The sequence below is a fragment of the Leopardus geoffroyi genome, chromosome C1 (genome assembly GCF_018350155.1).
Source record: "Leopardus geoffroyi isolate Oge1 chromosome C1, O.geoffroyi_Oge1_pat1.0, whole genome shotgun sequence".
Classification (NCBI taxonomy): domain Eukaryota; kingdom Metazoa; phylum Chordata; class Mammalia; order Carnivora; family Felidae; genus Leopardus; species Leopardus geoffroyi.
Genome location: NC_059328.1, coordinates 82635373 through 82653257, shown reverse-complemented (window position 1 = coordinate 82653257; position 17885 = coordinate 82635373). Strand labels below are relative to the sequence as shown.

Here is a 17885-nt window from a genome sequence, read left to right as displayed (position 1 = left end):
AAGGTATTTTAGAAACACACTGAGAGAACCCATGCTCCCAGCAGTTGTTCACCAAATTTCATATTTTAAGTATCTAAAAAGTATCCCATTGCCTTCTGGAGTTTTGTTTTTTTTTGTTTTTTAAGATTAACTCTGAAGTTTTATTTTCCTTTTTCTCTCCAATTAATGGTCATTTGATTGAGATCAAACGGTTTTCCATGAAAAACCATTTGGTATATCATTCCTTTAGATAACTACAGTAACCAGGAATACTTAATATATAATTCAATATGACACTAGACTGTCATGAATGGCAAGAGGTACTTATGAAATTAATAACAATGATGAGTGTACATATGGAAATTATTGAACCTTGAACCTTTAATGTAGTACAGGACAGTTCCTGGTCCAGAGCTGGCATTTGATATTGTATTTGTTGAATAAATGGAAAAATAATAGTGTAACCAAGTCATATGTGAACATGTTTTTTGTAAAAAAAAAAAAAGTCAATTCTTAGATAGTTGTGAAACATATATCCTTTACATTTAACTTATTTCTTGGTCCGTCAGTGTATACATTTGCACACATGCACAAACAATTTTACATATATACTATATATATTATGTGTATATACACATATATATTTGGATTTCAGGTTTATGCTGAGTGTGATATATATATTGTACTTAGTATATGGTGTGTGTGTTTATATATATGTGTACGTATATATACATATATATGTATATTGCGCCCAGTATAAACCTGAAATCCTTTTATCTTTTAACTTATTACCATTTGGATATCAAAGTGACTACTTACTGTGCTGTTATTGTTTCCCATCAGATAAGACACTATGATTAGGAAAATAGAGTTGATCCATTATAGTACTATCCACCAGTGCTATTAGCCAACTTGCTGCCGTTCTCATAAAAATTACGCAATTTAAACTGGAAGATACCAGTACCTGCTTCTATTAGAAACAAGAACCCTTTTCTACTTCATAATATGCTCAATTACCTTTAGATTGATCCATGAATAAATTATAATCCAAATAGACTTCTTTACCTTAAAGCTTTGCTGGCTTAAGATACCATTGTTGATTCATTATGTTGTCACTTTTCTATCGGCAATGTAATGCTTTTTATATCTGGATAGAGACAGTTTTCATGTGAGATACTGTTATCTTTAAATGAGTAGGATTTAGCTTTTCTGGTGAGAACAAATTCATCAGTGATGAATCCCTGGAGAAAGTATTGAAACAAAAATCATACCATTTCTGAGCTTTGTTCAGTTCATCAGTTACAAAGCAGCTTTTGATAGTCCTAAAGAAGTTTTTTCTTTGTTTAAGAAATATAGCATGACGCTCAAAACCTCTCACTTTGGGTTACTGCGGGCTACAACTTTTTCTGTAGGAAAATAATGAATGAAGAGGAAAAGCTCCTGCTGCTGGCTCTGTCAGGCTCTGCTGCCTCTCCTCCTGCAATAGGAAATCAATTAACTATATGTTCAGGCAGAGATTTGAACTAAATGCTTTATTAATCATCACTGATTACGCACATACACAGCGGCCAACTATGCAACTGTGCATTCACCTTCACTATTTCTTAGTTTTATTTTGCTTTTTGCTGGTTTTTGTTTATTTGATTTTTTTTTTTTTTTTTGGCAAGATCAGAACAGAAATGTATGCCTAAACGTAGAATATGTAAAGGTGGTCATCTGGTACAGGAGAGAATGGATCTTTTGTATTTTCAGAAAGTTTAACTCTTAAAATGCTCAGTATCCACATATGGTAGAGGCATCATCATACATCACAGAGTAATTTTGTAAAAAGCGCTAAACTTTCTCATACTAATTTCCAGAAAGCAAAGTCACTATGGCAGCTTTGATGTTTTGGAAGTTGGTACTACACCTCACTTCTAGGATTTCCATATGGCAGTGAGAAGCTACACACAAATGGACCAATTTGACTTGGAGATGAATGGTGGAAGGTTGAGGGGGCCGTCACTGATAACCGTGTGTGGGTGTGCTTTCAATTTAAAGAAAGAATTGGCAACAGTTTTCCTTCTTTTCCATTGATTCTTCTAACTAACACACAAAGAAAATCCTATAAGAAACTTTATGTTATATTGAGAGCCTCTCCTTAGGACTAACTATAAAAGAACAGAATGTTATAATGATAGCCCTGTTAGCTATAGAAAGGCAACATAATTTAAACATGTGGTCAACCACTGCAAAAAAAAATTATAGAAAATATAATGCTGGTAGATGTTTACTTAGGCTGTATTCTGCTCAGCACCAAGGGATTTTTAAATATTATTATTGTTGTTGTTATTATTATTACCATCATTGGAGCAATTTGAAAGTATCACAGTTTAAAGTTAACTACTTTATTTCTCTCCCTTTGGATAAAGAATAATATAAATGGAAGAAAAAAATCTCCTCTGGTTTATGGTTAAAAGAAGATAGATCAAAAAGGTTCCAGGAATTATTTCTTTTGAATAACATGTATAGAACTCTTAGATGGAGTTAGATTCGGTTGAGTAAGGTAAGACCCAATCAGGGAATCGGAATAATGGTTCAAAGTTTCATTGAGCTTGCCACCACAAGAGACCTGCTAGAAACAGAGGTCACTTGTTTCAACATTTAAGGATTTTTGATAATCTTCAAGAATACAAGATTAGGATTTCGGTGCCCTTGGTATGTAAGAGAAGTGTGGAGAGAGTGATAGTCCAACAAGAACTATGTCATGTGGGGTGCCTGGGTGGCTCAGTCAGTTAGGCATCTGACTTCAGCTCAGGTCATGATCTTGCAGTCTGTGAATTCGAGCCTCACATTCGGCTCTGTGCTGACAGCTCATAGCCTGGTTCCTGCTTCAGATTCTGTGTTTCCCTCTCTGTCTGCCTCTCCCCCACTAGCACTTTGTCTCTCTCTCTCTCCCCCTCCCTCAAAAATAAATAAACATTAAATACTTAAAAAAAAAAAAACAACAAAACTATGTCATGTGGACATGCATTTACCACCTTATGCGGTGTTACCAGAACCCCAGGGGCATTTCTTTGGCATCAAGTATAATCCCTAACACCTCATCTGCCCCAGGAAAAGGTTATTTCATAAGAGGACATTTCAAACAAGCATTATCTTTTCTACATTAAAAGGGCTTACGTATGTGATAAATGCTGTGGATTTATCGTCTTTTATTTTGTGCTAACAAGATGGCATCACATATTTTATGGTAAAATAGATACAGTATATTCTGTCCCTTCATCATATTATTTCATATTTATGAAATAATTAAATATTGTAATTTAGGAAAGCATTGAGGTATAGAGATGAAGTATATAGTTCTAGCTTAATTGTATATAAATTAATTTGGCATTCATAGCATTACTTCCATTTGCTTGACTTGTTGACATAATTATAGCAAATTGATAATAGAAGTAACAATCTTAGATATTTCCACATAAATATGTTCTGCTAATATAAATTTTCTGTGGCAGTTTGGCTGAATTGAAACATGGGTTAAGTTTAGTTTACCTACCCTACTAATATCTCTAAAGGACTGGAGAACTCATTTTCCAGGGGCATTATGCAACCTGGCAAGTGGAGGCCAGTGTTTCAAAACAAGTGTGAATTTTCACCAAAGTATTTTCTAGGTCAGAAATCAGGATGACCTTGGAGTGCTGTAGTTTTCCAAGCCTCCATCAGCTAGATAAATGGGCTTTATTTTGTAAGAGAGAGAGAGAGGAGAAAGGGTGTTTTTACAGTCTTAGAAAAGAGACCTAGCAATTCCAGGTTACAGGCAGACACGGAACATTTGGGATTCAGTGGTGTCTATCACCAGCATTGTGTGTCAGTAAAAGTGAAGATCAAAGGTTCTAGAAGAGGAGAAGGACAAAGTGGAGAGGAAATAATTGTAGGATAATGAATAGTATGAGGGCATATTCGTGTTAACTTGAAACCACTTAGCATTTTTTCATGACACCCAGGTATCTTTCTAAATGAACTTGGTAAAGTACAGTTGAATAACCTTGAGATTTTAAAGCTCCATGATGTGATTTTGAATACTGATGGAGTTTGTTTAAGCACTATGATATTTCCTCTGCTTTTCATTTCTATTTTTTGCCCTCTTCATGCAAAATAAAATTTATTTTCTGTACAGAGAAATCAATACTTTTACCATTTTGTTTTTCAGCTATTCCAGTAAATTGCAATCAACATTAGTTACAGCCTTTAAAGAGAATGTAGTAAGAATTTGAACACAATAAAATAGAGATACAGATTAGAACTTTGGCAAAGTACCTTTGCTATTGACAAAAGCATTTGTCAGGGACTATGGCTGTGTCTATATTGTGCTAAAAACCTGATGAAGAGGAAAAAAACATCAATAGGTTTTACCTTCTGTCTATATGAACCAAACAAATGGTCTAACTAATAGCTATTGTTTAAAGTGAATGAATTTGGCTTACCATTGTGAACTTTATTCCATTTAGCAATGTATTTTAATTAACATTTGTATATTTAATACATATATACTTGGTAGAGGTGTTCTGCTCTTAAGTTCTTTTTAGTAATTAATGGAATCTGAAACCTAGAAGACTAGTGATTCTTGAATAAATGAAGACCTTGTTACAGTATATAAGAAACAATCTCCAAACACACATTTGTTTGTTGGTAATATTTATATGTTAATATCCTCACATTTTTCTCTTCCATGAGCTAATATGCTTTCTTATTTGCATGTATTCCTTTTAGAAACTGCCAAGTTTTGGACCTTATCTTGAGCGGCGCAAGGAAATCATAGCAGAGAACAAGATTAGACAGAAAGAACAAAATGCAGCTTTTCCGCCACTTGAGAGAAAGCCTTTTATCCCCAGAAAGCCTATTCCTACCATCAAGGTAAAAATTAAGCTACATATATACTAATTAAATATACCATACAGCTCAGGTGTTTATTTGCTGTTTAAATGTTTCACTTATTTTTTAAAAAATACACTGAAAGTTTTCAAAAATCTACCTATGGTGATAGGAGAGCCTCTTTTGTTTGTACATTTTATACTTTTTAGAGTACTGTCATCACATACATGTTTCGTGGGTATTTCTATATGTATTAAATAGGCCAGGAAATATTAAGATGAATTCTTTGTCTTCTCATAGTCATTTTAAAATTATCTTCATCTACAATTAAATCCAAGAGATATGTTAGCCATACAATACAACTGAATGATTAATATGCAATGTAATATCAATTTGGACAAATTTTGTGTAGTTCAATCTCTGGAAAGCCTGTACAAATGGGGTCTCAAGAGATTAGTTTCTGAGTAACAGCAAGAATTATCATTAAAGTAGAATTGTAGGTGTATTTGCATGTTTTCCTTTTAGAAACTGCCCAAGTTTTGGACCTTATCTTGAGCAGCACAAGGAATTCATAGCAGAGAACAAGATTAGACAGAAAGAACAAAATGTAGCTTTGAACTTCTTATTTTGAGAGAGAGGCAGGTTCACATACTATAGTCATATGAAATAATACAGAAGGGTCTTGTTTAACTTTTACTCAGTTTCCCCAATGGTAACATGTTGCGGATATCACAACCAGGATAATGACACAGATACAATCTACTGATCTTATTCAGATTTTTTAAATTCCTTATTTGTGTGTGCATGTCTGTATGTGTGCATCAGTGTGTTTACTTCTGTGTAATTCCACCACACGTGTAGATTCCTCTTTCAACCACCACGGTTCAGATACAAGATGTCCATCACTACAGAGATTGCCCTGTCATAGCACACCTACTTCCTTCCTGCCCACCTTGCCCAAGATGGAATTGTCTTAATGAAAGAAAAGGGAGTGTTATAGGAGTTACAGGACCACATTCCCTCTGAAATCACCATCACTGAATGTGGCTTCAGTTACTGAAACTTTTCTTCCATATTTAATGACAATATACTCCTACATTTCCATTTTCTGTTTGAGGCATCAGCTGGAAAGCTTTTTCTCAGGACCTCTCAGGGGAACCTCCCAGAAATTCATCTTTAGTTGTCAGCTGGGAATTGGAACACTTAAAAATTCCCTCTACCTCAGAAAGAGAGAGAGAGAGAGAGAAATATGTCCTATGTCAAACACAGTGGGGTTTACACTCGCTCTTACAAAATTTAGGTGATTCAAAGTTCTGAAAGGAAATACAGAAGTACATGAACACAAATTCTACCAGCACTTCAATACCATAATTCCAAATAAAGTGAATGCGTGGGACATTTAACAGCAGAATATCCCCATATACTCCTTAAGCTGTTTCCTTTGCATTATTTGTGTGCTACTAAAAGAATGAACTGGACACTGATGATAGAGAGAAGACCAGATCCTTCAGCTCTTCACAAGCTTCCCCCTCCCTGTGTTTGGCTATGATTATTATATGATTTGGGGTTAAGTGAGAATTGTCCCACTTCTGTCTCTCTTCTAAATTAATTTGAATTAAATGTAAGAAATCATCTCTTCCTTATGTATAAAAAATCAAAAGAAATATATTATTTATATTTGAGAGAAAAGAAGTGCAAGGTGATTATGAAAACATTTTGACCTTTTCTAGCCTTCTATTCCTTCAGGGAATATAGTGATAACCTAGAAGCAAGACAAAAACAGAACAAAGAAAAAAACTTATTATAGTTGAATTCAAGCTGATCAATCACTAATCCAAATAAAATATCAAACTCAGCAGAATTAAATAAACCAAAGAAATGGGAAGTCAGGAAAGTAAGTAAACATTTTTTTAGTATCCAGGAGGGATAAGGAGTATTATTAAAAACAGTACAGGTTTATATTCCTCTCCTAAGTTTATTTATTTTAGGTTATCCAAATTAAAGTATCCCTGGTGTTCATTGCATAAGCTTTAAGACATGGTAGATACCATCTTCCCAGCATCTAAGACCATAATAGTGCTCGTGTAATAAAGGACTGCCATGGTAGATTTTCACAATGTCCAATGGATTTTCCACTACCTTGGCTTCTCCTCAGGGTATCATACCCCTTCTACCTGTTGTCATTTCTAGGAAGATGGTGTGACCTTTCAAATAACATAATGGTGGAGTGCCTGAGTGGTTCAGTCGGTTAAGTGGCCAACTCATGAGTTGGCTCAAGTCATGATCTCACAGTTGTGAGATTGAGCCCGCGTTGGGCTCCAAGCTCATTATGGAGCCTGCTTGGGATTCTCTCTACCTCTCTCTCTGCCCCTCCCCTGCTCTCTCTCTCTCTCTCTCTCAGAATTAATGAATAAACATTTTTCAAAAACCGTAATGGTAGCTGATAATTGTGGGTTGGTCTTTTTTGTTTGTTTTGTTGAGGATAGCATTTTCACTAGTTATAAAAGCAACTATCTTTTTGGAAAGTGAGGAATCACATTTGTTAAAATAATGACTTCTCACTTTATCTTGTTTTCTATAAGGCTTCCTATACTGTAGGGGGAGCATATGTTTTACAGGAAGAAGGAAGATACAGAGATCTGTTCCTGTCCCCAGAGAGATCCCCAGTTTCAGATGACTCCTGACTTCTAGAGTCATGATATTGTGTGTGTATGTGAATGTATGACTGTATTTTTAGTTATATAATTCATCCTCCAATATTCTAGTATGGTTTACTAATGTAGGAGAGAAAGTTTATCTCCTGGAAGCATCCATGGAAGCATGTGGCAACGAGTAGCTCTAATGTGCCTATAATGTTCCAAATGCTATACATGTTTTATCTCATTTAATCTTCACAATACCTGGGATAGATACTATCTCTATATTCATTTTACAGATAATAAAATTGAGGAACAATGAAAAATTAAATAATTTTGCCAAGTCACATAGTAATTATTGGTAGAATGGGTGATGGAAATGAAATTGAGAATAGCTGGGTTAGGATATTCAAAAGATTGACTTATAATAGGAACTATACAAGTTTGGATCCATTCTAGAAAATGTATGGAATATTCCTAGATTTAGATCATGAAAGATGAACATCAACATGGAATAATGAGAACATTTAGTAAAGGAATTTTAAGCACATGCATTTTGTCATAGTTGTATTACTAATCACTTGATTGAGGGAAAATATGAAATAGGAGACCTATAAAATGAGACTACTGGGCAAAGAAGTTAAATTCCCCTCCCCAACACTCTGTAGTTTCATTTGTTTAGTTTTTTCTAATGTTACATCACAAAGATGAATATAAAAATTGCCCCTAAGCCTACTTAATCATTATTAAAATTTAGATTTATAAAATACTAGTCCTTCTTATATCTAAATATAATATATTAAAATAAATATGGAATGTTCTTATATTTTACATAAAAACTTCACGATAATTTATATAGCACTTTTATATCAAAATAATGTTTTAATAGTATTTTACAATTTTTTTAACATTTATTTATTATTGAGAGACAGAGAGAGACAGAGCATGAGTGGGGGGCGGCAGAGAGAGAGAGGGAGACACAGATTCTGAAGCAGGCCCCAGGCTCCGAGCTATCAACACAGAGCCCGACGCGGGGCTTGAACTCACGAACTGCGAGATCATGACCTGAGCTGAAGTCGGACGCTTAACTGACTGAGCCACCCAGGCGCCCCAATAATATTGTATAATATAAATTTACTGTTAATTTTTTGGAAGTAACCTGTTAGAGCCTAGAGGGCACCATGCTGCTCCTGGAGAGAAGGCAGGTTAACAACCTGGAAGCAGACATCATGGAAACTGATCTGAAAAACACCTGGGACACACAGAGGGGGAGATTACTTGCTCTTCTCAGAGTACTTCCCTGAGAGCAGCAAGCATGGAGACTCCTCTCTGGGGACAAAGGAGCTGGCTGGTGCCATTTCCCTCCCCTGCCCCTCAGTATAAATACAGAACCACCTGCAGTACACAGCACAGTGCCAACATTGGCTGCCTAAATTGCTTACATCAGGTCCCACTCCCCCGTGCTCTGCAAGTACTGCCCTTCTTGGTCAAGTTCATCTTAGTCCCAGTGCGGTGGGCCCAGCAGAAACCCCTGGCCACACCATGTCTCCCAACCAAAGAGTTCTGCAGAGTTTCAATTCTAGTTTTCATTTAATGAGCAGACCAGAGTGTACCCAGTTCAAACACACCACACTCTGGTCAAGAACCAAACACTGCCCACTTCAGGCAAGGAGAACCTTGGCAGATGACTGATCTGAAGGATAGAACAGCCAAAACACAACAACAGAGCACACACGAGACACTTGTTGAAGTGCCAGGCCCTGGACACTTCATGACCTCTTCTTCATAAAGCCATTACTCTCAGAAGCAGGAAACATAGCAGGCTTTTCTAACACAGAGAAGAAGGCAGAGACTTAGACAAAATGCCAAGGTGGAGGAACTCATCCCAAAAGAAAGAACAAGAAAAGGTCATGGCAAGGGATCTAATCAAAATAGATATATATGCCTGATGGAGAATTTAAAGAAACAATCATAAGGATACTCACTGGGCTTGAGCAAAGAATAGAAGAAGACATCAGGAAGGCCCTTACCACACAGATAAAAGAGTTAAAAAACAATTAGAAATGAAAAATGCAATAACTGAGATTCAAAATAGACTCAATGCAATGAACACAAGAATAGAAGAAGCAGAGGAACAAATAAGTGATATGGGAGATAAAATAATGAAATATAACGAAGCTGAACAAAAGAGAGAAAGAAGAACTATGGAACACAAGACCAGACATGGGGAACTCAATGACTCCATGAAACATAGTAACATTCATGTCATAGGAGTCCCAGAAGAAGAGAGAGAAAAGGGGGCAGAAAATGTATTTGAGGAAATAATAGCTGCAGACTTCCCTAACCTGACGAAGGAAACAGACTTCCAGATCCAAGAGGCACAGAGAACTATCATCAAAAGCAACAAAAGCAGGAAACACCAAGACATATTGTAATTAAATTTGCAAAATATAGCAATAAAGAAAGAATCCTGAGGAAGCAAGACAAAAGAAGTCCCTAACTTACAAGGGAAGGCAAATAAGGTTAAAAGCAGATCTCTCCATAGAAACTTGGCAGGCCAGAAGGGAGTTGCATGATATATTCAACATGTTGAATGAGACAAATCTGCAGCCAAGAATACTCTATATAGTAAGGTTATCATTCAGAATAGGAGGGAGAGTTTCCCTGACAAACAAAAACTAAAGGAGCTTGTGACCACTAAACCAGCCCTGCAAGAAATATTGAAGGGCACTCTTTGAGGGCAAAGGAGAAACCAAAAGTACAAAGACAAGAAAGGAGCAGAGGAAGTCTCCAGAAACAATGACAAAAACAGGTAATAAAATGGCACTTAATACATATCTATCAGTAATCACTCTGAATGTACTAATGGACTAAACACTCCAATCAAAAGACATAGGGTGTCAGAATAGATAGGGTGTCTGCTGCCTTCAGAGACTCATTTTACACCTAAAGACACCAGCAGATTGAAAGCGAGGGGATGGAGAAACATTTATCTTGCAAATGGATGTCAAAAGAAAGTCAGAGTCGCAATACTTCTTTCAGACAAACTAGATTTTAAACCAATGATTGTAACAACAGATGAAGAAGGGAACTACCCAACAAGAAAATCTAACAATTGTAAATATTTGTGCTCCCAACTCAGGAGTACCCAAATATATAAACCAATTAATAGCAAATATAAAGGAACTCATTGATAATAATACAATAATAGTGGAGGATTTTAACACCTAAGTAACATCAATGAACATATCATCTTAGCAGAAAATCAACAAGGAAACCATGGCTTTGAATGACACACTGGACCAGATGGACCAAACAGCTATATTCAGAACATTTCCTCCTAAAGCAGCAGAATGCACATTCTTTTCAAGTGTACATGGGACATTCTCCAGAATATATCACGTACTAGGTCACAAATCAGGCCTCAACAAGTACAAAGAGATTGAAATCATACCATACATATTTTCTGAGCACAACACTATGAAAAAACCACAAGAAAAAAATTGGAAAGCCTTCAAATACATGGAGGTTAAATGACATCCTACTAAACAATGAATGGGTCAACCAGGAAATCAAAGAAGAAATTAAAAAATACATGGAAACAAATAAAAATGAAAACATGGTAATCCAAAACCATTGGGATGCAGCAAAAGTGGTCCTAAGAGGGAAGTAAGTATACAGCAATATTCAAGCAATGCATCAAGAGGCAAGAAAAATCTCAAATAAACAACCTAACCTTACACCTAAAAGAGGTAGAAATAGAACAACAAATGAAGCTTAAATCCATGACAAGGAGAGAAATAATAAATATTAGAACAAATAAATTATATAGAAAGTAAAAAAAAAACAATAGAACATATCAATGAAACCAGGAGCTGGTTCTTTGAAAGTGATAAACCGCCTAAGCCAGGCTTATCAAAAAGAAAAGAGAAAGGACCAAAATAAATAAAATCACAAATGAGAGAGGAGAGATAACAAACAATACCCCAGAAATACAAACACTTATAACAGAATATTATGAAAAACTATGCCCACAAATTGGATAGCCTGGAAGAAATGGATATATTTCTAAAATCATAAAAACTACCAAAACTGAAATATGAATAAATAGAAAACGAATAGATCAATAACCAGCAAAGAAATTGAATCAGTAACCAAATATCTCCCAACAAACAAAAGTCTAGGCCCAGATGGCTTCACAGGTGAATTAAAGAATAGTTAATACCTATTCTTCTCAAACTACTCCAAAAAAATAGAAATGGAAGGAAAGCTTGCAAATTCATTCTATGAGGCCAGCATCATCCTCATGAAAACCAGATAAAGACTCCACTAAATAAAAGACAACTATAGGCCAATATCCCTTATGAACATGGATGCAAATATTCTCAATAAAATACTAGCAAATTGAATCCAACAGTACATTAAAAGAATCATTTACCATGATCAAGTGGGATTTATTCCTAGGCTGCAAGGCTGGTCCAATATTCACAAATGAATCAACGTGATATACCACATTAATAAAGGATAGGAGCCATGATTCTTTCAATAGATTCAAAAAGCATTTGACAAAGTAAAACATTCATGATAAAAACCCTCAACATAGTAGGGTTAAAGTGAAAATATCTCAACATAATAAAGGGCATATATGAGAAACCCACAGCTAATATCCTCAGTGGGGAAAAACTGAGAGCTTTTCCTCTATGGTCAGGAACAAGACAGGGATGTTCACTCTCACCACTGTTATTTAACAGAGTACCAGAAGTCCTCACCTCAGCAATCAGACAACAAAAAGACATAAAATCCATCCAAATCATCAAGGAAGAAGTCAAACCTTCACTATTTGCAGATGACATGATACTCTATATAGAAAACCCAAAAGATTCCACAAAAAATTACCAGAACTGATACACAAATTCAGTAAAGTCACAGGATATTAAATCAGTGTACAGAAATCTGTTGCAATTCTATACACCAATAATGAAGCAGCAGAAAGAGAAATCAAAGAATAAATCCCATTTGCAATTGCACCAAAAACTATAGATCCCTAAGAATAAACCTAACCAAAGAGGTGAAAGATCTTTACTATGAAAACTCTAAAACACCGATGAAAGAAATTGAGATGACACAAAGAAATGGAAAAACATTCCATGGCCATGGATTGAAAGAACAAATATTATTAAAATGTCTGCATTACCCAAAGCAATCTACACATTTAATGTAATCCCTATCAAAATACCACCAGAATTTTTCTCAGAGCTAGAGCAAACAATCCTATTTTGTACGGAATCACAGAAGACCCCAAATAGCCAAAGCAATCTTGAAAAAGAAAAGCAAAGCTGGAGGCATCATGATTCCAGACTTCAAGCTATATTACAAAGCTATAGTTATCAAGACAGTATGGTGCTGGCACAAAGACAGACACATAGAACAATAAAACAGAATAGGAAACCCAGAAGTGGACCTACAACTATATGGTCAATTAATATTTGACAAAGCAGGAAAGAATATCCAATGAAACAAGAGACAGTCTCTTCAACAATTGGTGTGGGGAAAACTGAACAGCAATGTGCAAAAGAATGAAACTGCACACTTTCTTTCACCATACCCAAAAAAATAAATTCAAAATGAATTAGAGACCTAAATGTGAAACCATCAAAATCCTGGAAGAGAACATAGGCAGTAACTTCTTTGACATGGGCCATAGCAGCTTCTTACTAGATATGTTTCCATAGGCAAGGGAAACAAAAGCAAAAACAAACTATTGGGATGTCTTCCATATATAAAGCTTCTACACAGCAAAGGAAACCATTAACAAAACTAAAAGGCAACCTCTGGAATGGGAGAAGATATTTGGAAATGACATATCTGATAAAGAGTTAGTATCCAAAATCTATAAAGAACTTACCAAACTCAACACCCAAAAAACGAATAACCCAGTTAAAAAAGGGGCAGAAGACATGAATAGACATTTTTCCATAGAAGACCTAAAGATGGCCAAAAGACACATGAAAATATGCTCAACATCACTCATCATCAAGGAAATACAAGTCAAAACTACAATGAAGTATCACTTCACACCAGTCAGAATGGCTAAAATTAACAACACAGGAAACAACAGGTGTTGGCAAGGATGTAGAGAAAGGGGGACCTGCTTACACTGTTGGTGGAAATACAAACTGGTGCAGCCACTCAGGAAAACAGTATAGGGGTTCCTCCAAAAGTTAAAAATAGAACTACCCTATAATCCAGCAATTATGCTACTAGGTATTTACCGTGTGTGTGTGTGTGTGTGTGTGTGTGTGTGTGTGTTTATGTTTACACACACACACACACATAAAAAAGAATGAAGTCTTGACATTTGCAACAACGTGGATGGAGCTAGAGAGTATCCTACTAATTGAAATAAGGCAGTCAGAAAAAGACAAATACCATATAATTTCACTCATATGTGGAATTTAAGAAACAAAACAAATGATCATAGGAGGGAAAAAAGAGAGGCAAACCAAGAAACAGACTTTTAACTATAGAGAACAAACTGATGGTTACCAGAGGGGAGCCGGGCAGGGGGGATGGGTGAAATAGGTGATGGGGAGTAAGGAGAGCACTTGTTTTGATGAGTACCTGGTGGTGTATGGAAGTGTTTAAACACTAAAATTTACACCTGAAACTAATATTGCACTGTTAATTTTACACAGTTAATGTTAAATTTAAATAAAAACTAGAGAAAAAAAAGTAACATATTGCTGAACCTTTAGGTTGTTTCCAGAATTTCATAGAAATAATGCTATTATAATTATCATTGTATAAAAATCTTTGTGAAGATGTCTTATTGTTTTCTCCAGAAAAATTACAGGTGAAATTTTAGGGCTTTTGATACATATTGCCAACTTGCTCTCTGGGAAGAGTGTGCAAATTTACATTCCACCAAAAAATATAAGAGGGCTCATTTTTTAGACACCCATCAACAATGAATTTATTTTTAATTTTAGCCAACATAATAGTCAAAAAAGTGCTTCATTTTTTCTTTAATTTTGAATATCTAAGTAGTAGTGAGATCAGCATGTTTTTATATATTTTTGGGCCATGTCTTCTTTTGTGAACTTACTACTCATTTTTGACCAATTTTCTGCCAGAGTAATTATCTTTGTCTTACAGATTTTTTATAAACTTTTTATATGTTGCCATTTGTCTCCTAATTTGTATTATAGTGTTTTTATATATACATACAGCAGCTTTAACTTTATGAAATTATATCTGGCAAAAGCTTATTTTGTGATTTTTCTCTCTATTTGCTCAGTGTAGCTTTTTTCCCTTTTTTCTTTTCAAGTTTTTATTCATTTAAGGTGTAGAACTTAGTTATTCATCACTTATGTATAACACCCAGTGCTCATCACAAGTGCCCTCCTTAATACCCATCACCCATTTAATCCATCCCCCACCCACCTCCCTCCATCAACCCTCTGTTCTCTATCGTTAAGAGTCTTTTACAGTTTGCTTCACTGGTTTAGCTTTTCGTACCATAAGATCATAAATACTCACCCCATCTAGTTCTTTTATAAATGTAATATTTGCATTTGAATAATTAAAATTTTTGTTGCCTTAAATTATCAACTATGGTTAAAACTTTATTTTTTTCCCAAATAGACAATCATCCCATGATCTCAATATCTGCATTTTAAAGTGGCTCTTTACAGGGGCACATGGGTGGCTCAGTCGGTTGAGCATCTGACTTCAGCTCAGGTCATGATCTCACGGTTTGTGGGTTCAAGCCCCGCATTGGGCTCTGTGCTACAGCTCAGAGCCTGGAGCCTGCTTCGGATTCTGTGTCTCCCTCTCTCTCTGCTCCTCCCCTGCTCACACTCTGTCTCTCTCTCAAGAATAAATAAAGGTAAAACATTTTTTTAAGTGGCCCCTTACATCTCCCAAATTATGACTCAGTGACAAAATGTATCATAAATTGCTTTACATTCAAGTTTCCTACCTCAAAATTTGCTGATAATGATGTCTATCTCTCTGTTTCCTAATTTCTGTACCATCTCCCTTTATCGTCAATTTAGACTTTTCCTATATATTGACTCAACTATTCTCCATCGCATTCTCTTTTCTATGCTTCAGACTTGTGCTGCCCACTGTCTCTGGATACCTCCACCTAGACAGTCTACCCAAGGAGCACAGGGGCCATCACACTTAAAACTAAACTGATTATCATTCCTTCCAAACTGCTCTTCTTCCTGAGTCCTATGTCTCAAAGAACAGCATTGAGAGCCACTCAACTTTTGTAAAAATCAGCCTAGGTTCTATCCTATTAATCATCGCATTAGTGAATGGGATCATGGGACACTTATCAATATCGATCATTTTAATCTCTCATGTCTCCCTCCTTTTCTGTTATTTCCTACTGAAGACACCATAATACCGTTCTTATACATTCTTCACTGGAATTTTGAAATATTTTACTAACTGGTCTCCCACCTTCTTTTGTCATTCTTACCTAATGCACCCCCAGCTATTACGGAGTATTCTTTTAAAAATGCAAATCTGATTTTTTTTTTTTACTCCTTACTTAAGATTCCCACACCTTAAGGTAAACTTAGCATAATCTTCACACCCTTCATATTTTAGCTTGTCTTGGCCTGAGAAGCTTCAGTGGAGTGTTGAAAAGTAGAGCCCAGGAGGTGGTAAATGGAGGAATTAAGAAAGGTTGAGAAAGTACGAACAAGGTGTATGGAATACTCTTCTGAACTTGAGAAAGATCAGAAGAAAAGTGATAAGAAGGGAAAATAGGGTAAAGGGAAAGGTTGGTTTGTTTATATGTTAGGATAATTGAGGCTTGCATGAGTTTATATGCTATGAGAGAACAGCTAAGGCTACCAGAAAGGGTGGGGTTATGGAAGCTAGATCTTTGGCAAGAAGGTTGGGGATGGAGTTCAGACAATACATTAAGTTATCTTGCATTAGAGAAAGGACATGTCATGATTTTCTGCCTACTACATGCTATGTGCATTTAATGATACTGAATTTAGGCTTACCAGTATTATTTTAGTATGTAGCCATGTTTTTTTAATTTTTTTTAATGTTTATTTATTTTTGACAGAGAGAGACAGAGCATGAGCGGGGATGGGGCAGAGAGAAAGAGAGACACAGAATCTGAAGCAGGCTCCAGGCTCTGAGCTGTCAGCACAGAGCCAGACGCAGGGCTCGAACTCACAGACCGCAAGATCATGACCTGAGCGGAAGTCAGATCCTCAACTGACTGAGCCACCCAGGCACCCCTATAGCCATATTTAAAGTGACCATGTCAAGTCTTAACCTATTCTGTTTCATTGAAATACATAGCAAAGTTCATAAGATTTTAATAGAGTACATTTATGGAAGAAGAGTTTTCTGAATTTCCAAGCATGGAACTATTCTGTCACACTGCCTGGGTTCAAATTGTGGCACTACCATTTCATAGCTGCATGAATTTGCCTCAGTTAGCTAATCTGTGAGACAAGAGAAAATAAGAGTGTGTTTCATGGGGCTATAAATTAGGTAATGTGTGAATTGCTTTTAGCCTGCATCAAATATATCCTAAATAAGTATTACCTACTATTAGTTATTATGTTAGGAATGGACAGGTTGAAGGAGATAATAGATTAAGGTGACTCTCCATTCCCATTTTGTTCAATAAAATTAACTCAAGAATGAAAGTAAGAATACATAAGGCTCTGAGGCCAGTCAAGTTGGAAGTTTAGAAGAAGCCCATATATTTTCCAGGAAATCTTTATTGCACACCTACCATGAGACAAGCAACGTGCTAAGAATTGGGCAACCATAGTACCATACATAAAGCAGACCCAGCCTCTGTCCTCATGAAGCATACAAACAGATAGTAAGCAAAGAATCCCACTAATAATACAAAATCATATTTGTGATACAAACTGTAGAAAAAATACAGAATGTATGGAGTCTTTTTCATAGGAAGACCTTATTTAGACTGAAGGAGCAGAGGAAGTCTCTCTGAGGAACTGGCAGTTAAGGACCCCTATAAGCTGGGTATGGATTAGAAGGGTAAGGGGAAAAGGATATTTCAGGAGATCCATAATGTGGTCCTGAATTTGGTGAATGGCCATGGTTATAGAAACAGAGGAAGAGACAAAAATGATGAAGCCATGTTAATTCTCCTTTTAAAACATAGTGATTCTTGGGGTGCCTAGGTGGCTCAGTAGTTAATTGCCCAAATCTTAATTACAGCTCAGGTCATAATTTCAGGGTTTGTGAGATCGAGCCCTGCATCAGGCTCTGCACTGACAGCATGGAGCTTGGGGTGCTCTCTCCCTCTCTCTCTGCCCCTCCCCACCTCTCTCAAAAATAAATAAATAAACATTTTTTTTAAACTTAAAAAAACTTAGTGCTTCTCATATATTAAAGGATAAG

The 17885-nt window shown here is 36.0% G+C and overlaps 1 protein-coding gene across 1 annotated transcript in view; it reads left to right on the top strand.

The window, feature by feature from the left end:
- Positions 1-17885, top strand: part of DPYD (dihydropyrimidine dehydrogenase) — an 852446-nt gene that overhangs the window by 819580 nt on the left and 14981 nt on the right. The window contains exon 21 of the mRNA XM_045478381.1: positions 4732-4875. Coding sequence (XP_045334337.1) covers positions 4732-4875 — 144 coding nt within the window. The remainder of the gene's footprint in view (positions 1-4731; positions 4876-17885) is intronic.